The sequence below is a fragment of the Zea mays genome, chromosome 6 (genome assembly GCF_902167145.1).
Source record: "Zea mays cultivar B73 chromosome 6, Zm-B73-REFERENCE-NAM-5.0, whole genome shotgun sequence".
Taxonomy (NCBI): domain Eukaryota; kingdom Viridiplantae; phylum Streptophyta; class Magnoliopsida; order Poales; family Poaceae; genus Zea; species Zea mays.
Window position 1 is genome coordinate 87,522,374 of NC_050101.1, and position 7,682 is coordinate 87,530,055.

At 44.4% G+C, this 7,682-nt stretch overlaps 1 protein-coding gene across 1 annotated transcript; it reads left to right on the plus strand.

The window, feature by feature from the left end:
• The first annotated feature begins 332 nt into the window (after positions 1 to 332).
• Positions 333 to 1,190, plus strand: LOC103629520 (transcription elongation factor 1 homolog). Its single transcript, XM_008650615.3, has one exon. It carries the CDS (start codon positions 533 to 535, stop codon positions 806 to 808), a length of 276 nt encoding a protein of 91 aa, XP_008648837.1. The 5' UTR covers positions 333 to 532; the 3' UTR covers positions 809 to 1,190.
• Positions 1,191 to 7,682: the final 6,492 nt, after the last annotated feature.

Sequence of the window (7,682 nt, forward strand, 5' to 3'; positions counted from 1 at the left end):
TGACGACCGCCAGATTGCCAATCACCCTGCTAACGTGCTGTAGAGATCTGCCGCCCGACCAACGAGCGACAGTTCCCTGGCGCCCTCAAGACGAACAGCAGATACTGATTTGTAAAAAAATAGAAGAATTATGTAAAGGTCCTTACCGCTCTACCCATAACTACAAATCAGTTATTTTTCAATAAAAAAGGAAAATGTTACCTTTAATTTGGTGGGTGGCAGAAAACTGGACTCGCCAAACCGTGGGCCACCGTCCACTCTGTGTGTCCAAAGGCTCAACGGTGCGTGGCCCAATTCATCCCGTTTCGACGCCCAATAGGCAGCAGCCAGCAGCGATTGCGACGAAGTGAACGAGGCCTTGCGTCGAGCTCCATAAATTCGATGACCAAACGCGGCGCGACCCGCTGCTTTCGTCCCGTCCTTCTCCAGTCCAGCGCGCTGCGCGCGTCTCAAACACAAGCAGTGAGCTGCAAATCAACTCGCCCGTCCCATTGTCCAGCTAGCCTAGCTCGTCGCCAGCCATACGTCGTCGATGGGGAAGAGGAAGTCGAGGAGCTCCAAGCTGGCGGCGCAGCCAAAAAAGGCGCCGAAACTGGAGAAGGTCTTCACGTGCCCGTTCTGCAATCACCCGGAGAGCGTCAAGTGCCTCATCGACCTCAAGCTGGGTTACGCGGAGGCGTCGTGCCTCATCTGCGAGGAGAGTTACTGCACCGTCCCCCACAACCTGACCGCGCCCACTGACATCTACCACGAGTGGATCGACGAGTGCGAGCGCGCCAACGACGACGCCCGCCGCTCCCGCCGGTGATGGATTCCGGCAAACGGTGACGTATGCATAGATTGCTTGACTCATCATCATGGTTCCGCTAACGACGGTGAAAGCGATGAGCACAGCTTGGTGTGTTCTGTGTAATTGTGTTGCAGTCATCACTTTCTGGTGGTTTCACTTTCGGGCATAGGTGCATCCGACGCCCGAGGTACGTAGTTACCGGGTTCATTCACGCGCGCTTCGTGTTGCAGAAAGAATGCACACTTGTGCAGTTTGCGTCACCGTGCCCCTTTGTCGTGTCGCTAGCTGCAGCGCGTGCGAAGTTCTGTTGAGCAGGTCGCAACGAGAGATTTCAGAATAATTAAACATATTTGCATGTTCCACTGAATATGACATCAATTCACATTATTATTTTTCAATTGTTAGAGTCATAGTTTGGTGGGGAAAAGTGGAAAAAACTCTCGTAATGTGGAGAAGCAAAAAAACAACGGGAAAACAGACCTATTATGTGGTGTGTTGTTCATGATACAAGAGAGACTATTTATATAGGCAAAGCAGATAGATATAGGGTCATATCCTCTTATCCAACAAATATCTCCTTGACGCTAAATCTATAAAACTATTTCTCCAAACACCACTAGGGTGCTAAGCTCCACGAACACCTACCAAGTCAAGATAATACTTGAAGTTGTTATTATATAATGGCTTTGTAAGCATGTATGCAGGATTTTCATCTATATGTATGTTGTCCACTGTTGGGACTTATTCTCAAATGCTATGAATTAAGAACAAGGCAACACAAAATGTTAAATGTTAATGTTATTCGTCCTTCGAAGCATTATTTTCCTTAGAATATAATGATCTTCAGACGAAGGTTATGAAGGACATACCTTCATCAACGCGATATATGCTAAAAAGAAGAAGCATATGAAATATAAGAGGCAAGATAAGCAATCACATAACATTATTAATTCATTATCATTATATTATTCTAAAAAAACAGATACAATATTGAATTACACATGTACCTTTGACTTGATAGAAGGCAAAAAGTACAAGCGTGACGCAAAAGCAAGTACAAGTCAGCGTGAACAGTACGGGGTACTGTTCATCTATTTATAGGCACATGACGCAGCCTGTGAGAAATTACAGTCATGCCCTTTACATTTACTATTGACTTATAGACAAATCTATGAGGACTAGATAGTCTTTTCCCCTTTAAGTCGGTTCCTTTTTCCAGGATTGAGCCGAAGCTCCCTTGCGCGTAGCTTCGGAGCAACGACAACCTTCGTCACGATCATGCTCTTCTCGTCGTGTATGCTTTTAACCTGTTTCCGAAGGTACCTGTCCATAAGCCATGCTTGGAAGACATTGTTAAATTACGTTTTTGAGGACTTTCGAAGGACGAAGGCCCCCAACAGTAGCCCCTCGCAGTATTAATTTGTTTAGGATAACGAATTCAGACTACGACATGGACGAAGGCCTTAAGCCGAAGGTCCGAAAAAACACCTTCCCTTTGCTAGAATAGCAACAGTCAATGACGGACGGGGCCCCCCATTTTGGAGCGTGCCGAGCGTATAAATAAGAACTCGCACCAACCATATTTGGTACGCTTCTTGTGCCATTTGCTTTATTTTCTTAATTTTATAGCTCTTGCTCACTAACGCTTGCTAGTTTCTCAAGCTTTCTGAGCTTCGGTTTAAAAGGCACATTTTCGTCATTTCCAAAAGAAAAAATGTCTCAAGATAAGAAGGTTGCTACTGAGACGAAGCTGACTGAAGATGAGAAGCTCTTTGTAGAGAAGAAGGCTGCAAATCCTTACATAGCTGGGTTTATTGAATCAATGGCAAAATCAAATACAGAGATGATTACTAAGGAAATACTGGAAGGCCTGTCTGAAGATACCGATGACAGTGATGATTATGATGCTGAAAGCGGGGGAGAAGATTCTGAGAACCGGCCGTGGAAGCCGAGTCATACAATTTTTGGGAAATCAACGATTAAACAGAGTCATCTTGATAATATGAGAGGAAGGTACTTTCGGGATATGTCTATTGTTAGAGCTGGTGGAGACAACAACGTCCCTGCCCCCGAGGAAGACGAAGTTGTGATTTACCGAAGTTTCTTCAAAGCTGGGCTTCGGTTTCCATTGAGCAGGTTTGTAGTTGAAGTGCTGAAAATTTATCAGATTTACCTTCATCAGATAACCCCCAAAGCTATTATTAGAATGGGGATTTTTGTTTGGGCTGTGAGAAGCCAGGGACTGGAGCCAAGCGCAAAATACTTTTGCAGTATGCACGAGCTTGTATACGAGACGAAGGCCATGGGCAAAGAACAATATCATAACAATTTTGGCTGTTATGGATTTATCGCCCGCCCCAACGCAAGCTACCCGGTGCCAACATTCCGGAAAAGCTGGCCCGGGGCCTGGATGGAGGAATGGTTTTACGTGAAAAATGACTTGAAGGCAAGAGAAGATATTAAGGAAGTTATTATGCGCCCCATTTGGTCCCGCTTCGGCCTCCGAAGGCCGAAGGTTGAAATTGACGAAGCCGTCGAAGCATGTCAGAAGGCATTTGGTACTGTCTGCTTCTTTATTGGTACGAGAGATTTAATTCAAGAACACATAGCATTCAGAGTATGGCCGCTTGTAGAGAGCTGGGAAATGCCGAAGGAGACCATCACTGAATCTAGTGAAGGTGAACTGGTCCGGCTAAAATACACATTCAGATATGGGGATAAATTCGATGAACCAAACGATGACTGGCTAAAATGCATCGAAGTTACAAGTGATGAATTGCTTGGATCATATTCCAAGGCAGAAGACAATGCATTATCCACAGCCTTCGGAGACTGAGGAAAAAAAAGAGATTGAACAAAGTTTTTGATGCCATTGGCTTTGTTTACCCCGATTACCGCTATCCACTGAGAGGTCAGGGAAAGAAGAGGAAAACTGCTACTTCGGTCACTACAGACGAGCCTATGCCAAAAGGCAAAAAGTTAAAGGTTCTTACCCACCGGCCGCGCTATATTGAACCGGCAGTGGTGCCTGAGTTTGGCGGGGAGGTCTCTTTAGCTGCTGAATCAAGAGAAACTGCTCCTCCTGCGCAAAGGACTGAGGAGCCAACTACAATGCCGAAGCTACCCTTAGCTGAGCTAGCTGGGACGAAGACTGACAAGGATAAGGTTGAAGAGTCAAATATTGAAGAAACAAAAGTGCTAAAAATTTTAAGCCCTTCATCAGAAGTAACAGTACCGAAGGCACAAAAAAGTTCTGCCGCAACTCCCAAGAGGAGAAGGATGGCAAATGTTCTAGATGTGTTAGAAACAGTAAAGACTTTGACCTCTACTCCTTCAAGGAAAATTGCCGAGGCTTCGAAAACGCAAACCGAAGCTGAAACAAAGCCAGCCGAAATTGAAGCTGTCGTAATTCAAGCTGATACCGAAGTTGGGCCTTTAGAGTGGTCTGAGACAGAGCCTGTCGTAATTGAAGAAAAGGCGAGAGAACAAGTTGTGTCTGAAAGGGCTGAAGCTCCTGCCTCCGAAGCTTCAAAAGAAAGCACTGATTACATCACTCGCCATGCTTCGGGGAAGAGACTTTCTCAAGCAGAAAAACTGGAAGCATTACACTATGCCCAAAAATTAAAATACCCGAAGGGGGCATTAGTGTTTAATGGCAGTGGGGAGGAAGATTTTTTGTACTGTCTCCCAGATAATAAAGAGATATCCGTTTGCCGGGAGATGGGTAGAAGCTTCGGATTTCCGAAGCTCGAAGATGACATTTCAATACTATCAAAGGATGAACTGGCTGACAGCTTGGCATATAATAGGATAAAGGTATAAAAGTCAATTTTGTATTTTAAAACGAATTACTTCATTTGTTTATACTTAATCTTGTCCTCCTCTTGTAGGGCTTAATCCTTAGCAATGCCCTTAGAACACAGAAAAACATTGAAGATGAAGGGTATACAATGGCTCTGAACAACCTTCGTTCAGAGGTGATTGAACTAAGGAACGAAGGCCTTGAAAAAGACAAGATATTAATTTCATTGGTAAACAAAGTAAAAGAAAACGAAGCTAATTCCAAGGCTCAAGCTGAGGTCCAAAAGAATGCGCTGTCGCAGAAGCTAACCGAGAGGCCAGTGAATATTGGACAAACTATTTCGAGAAAACAGTTGAAAAACTTCGTGCATCCAAGGAAAGATGTTTTGAAAAATCTTTGGGCTGCGTGGAAAGATAAAGGCTAGCTTCGCCAACGTGGGCGCCTATTCAAACGAAGATAACTTCATACGAGGCGACCCTGAGGGTGTTATCGAGTGGATCAGCGGAGAAGCCGAAGCTTTTAAGGAAAATTTAAGTGATCGTGGGGATGTCTGTGCGTTCTCTGGTGCGAGAGGAGTTTCAGCCATCTTGGAGAAGGCGGAGTGCAATCATGTTAAAACCTTGGCCCAGGCCGAAGTTGCCCTCTCCGTGGATGACACAAAGGATCCCTAGGCCGAAGCAAGTTTAATGGGCGGCAAATTTTTCACTGACATCTGGGAAAATGGCGGCCGAGAAATGGCTCACGAAATAATGAAGAAAAGCGAAAAAGATATTCATGACGCTCGAGAAGCAGCGAAAAAAGCTGAGGAAGCTGTAGAACGCGAGAGACGGATAGGTATCGTTTAATGGCTTTTAGCTTCATCGTTTGTTTTCGTGGCTTCGAACTGATTGATTTTTTCTATCGTAGCTGAATTACCTCCTCCACCGGAGCCGTTCGACCCCCTAGCCGACCAGAAAAGAAGAAAGCAATAGAAATTATCAACATAGCCGAATCTATTGTTGACGAAGTCATTAACAAATTGCTTAACGAAGTTGCGGAGAAGGTTCTGAAGGAAGAATAGTAGTTATTGTAAAAACGTTCTTTAGGAGATTAATGTAACATTTGTTGAATGAAGTATGTAATATTTGATGTGTATAGTTTTGAATCTAATATGTAAACTATTTTGCAATTTAATTCTTTGTGATGCATGAAACTTTTATATACATACCGTTTTTGAGCCTTCGGCAAAAAAACACCTTCCCTTCTTTTCATGCTTCGTAAAGAAGAATATTTACGCTTCGTGAGAATATCCACACTTTGTAAAGAACATCCAAGCTCCGTAAAAACATCAATGCTTCGTAAACAATAGATCTCTTCTTCCACATCAGAGCTGATGAAGCTGTAATTCTCAGCTTACTTTGTGCCTTAGCACCTTTTCATTTTTGTAAAGCATTCTCCGAAGATCGACTTCGTTTCCAATTCGTGTCATTGGTGTGATATGATGTATGATGTGATGCTATGTGATATGATGCGATGATATGATGCAAAGAATGATGCTAATGCCGAAGACACACACCCACGCTGAAACACATAATCTCTGCGTCCCCTTAGGAACGATCAAAATCTCTTTGCCGCTTATTTTTCGGCTTCACCACTTATTTTTCGGTGTAAGTTCTGCATCCCCTTAGGAACGTATTTTGAACTTCTTCGCCTTTTATTTCGGCGGTATTTTTCGTGTTGACTTTTCGCGCTTTGCCTTATATTTTGGCGGTATTTGGCTCTTCATTCCCTTTGGAACGACTTTTGAGCAGAAAACTTACACTGCGCTCCCTTAGGAACGACTTTTTGTAGCTTCGGCAAACTTACGTTGTGCTCCTTAGGAATGACTTTTTGTAGCTTCGGTGAAACTTGCACTACGATTTTTAGCTCTGCATTCCCTTAGGAACGTCTTTTGAGCTTCAGCATTTTTTGAGCTTCGTAAGTCTGTGAAGAAGATATATTTCATTCTGATAAAAGTAAAACTATTACAAGAAATTGAAACTAGTCCTGCATTGTTTGTTCCTTATTGAAAAACAAAAAATACATAGAACACAAAAGTACTTCAGGGGTAGAATATCGCTCAATAAATGTGCTTTGATTCTGGCACAGTACTATTGACTGTGCGAGCTTCGGATTCCTACCTGACTTCACATTGCTGCTGAGGGTACTGTCACCCTTCTGGCTGACCTCGAGAATAGGTTGGCTGTAGTGGTGGCGGGGGTGGGAGTTGTGGCCAGGAAGCCTGTGAATGGCTAGCCGAAGCGACAGAAGCTGCAGGATGATTGTTCACATACTCTGGTATGTAAGGAGAGTGACACGAAGTAGTGTGCAAAACCTGCTTCGGCTGGTTCTGCCGAGCTTCGGCTTCTGCTATCTCCTTTTGCTTCTGAATGGTGACGTGACACATTCTTGTAGTATGGCCCTTGTCCTCACCACAGAATAAGCAGTAGATCATTCTAGGCTGATCCCCAAATCTTCCTCCGAAGCCCCAGGCGCCCCTGCCCCTTGGAGCTGGTGGCCTAAAAGAGCTTTGCCGTTGCCCCGAAGGTTGTGAGGTATATTGTGACCTCTAAGACTGACTTCCTTTGTCATCACTCTGAGTGGAGTTATGGATTGACCTGACGTGCCTCAGATGAATTCTTCCTCTGAAGCCCCTAGTCATTTCGGAGAATCTGTAAGCTTCCTCCCTTCTTTGGCGAAAATCATTGTCAGCTCGGATGTACTCATCCATCTTCTGAAGCAACTTCTCCAGAGTTTGTGGGGGCTTCCTGGCGAAATATTGAGCAGTAGGTCCTGGCTGAAGACCCTTGATCATGGCCTCAATGACAATATCATTGGGCAATGTAGGCACTTGTGCCCTCAGTCGCAAGAACCTTCGTACATATGCCTGAAGGTATTCTTCGTGGTCTTGCGTGCATTGGAACAGAGCCTAAGCTGTGACCGGCTTTGTTTGAAAGCCTTGGAAGCTGGTAACCAACATGTCCTTAAGCTTCTGCCATGACATGATAGTCCCTGGTCGAAGAGAAGAATACCATGTTTGGGCTACATTTCGGACTGCCATGATAAAGGACT

Excerpts from the sequence above, each read along its gene's own strand:
- LOC103629520 (XM_008650615.3), top strand. The coding sequence starts at position 533 with ATGGGGAAGAGGAAGTCGAGGAGCTCCAAGCTGGCGGCGCAGCCAAAA.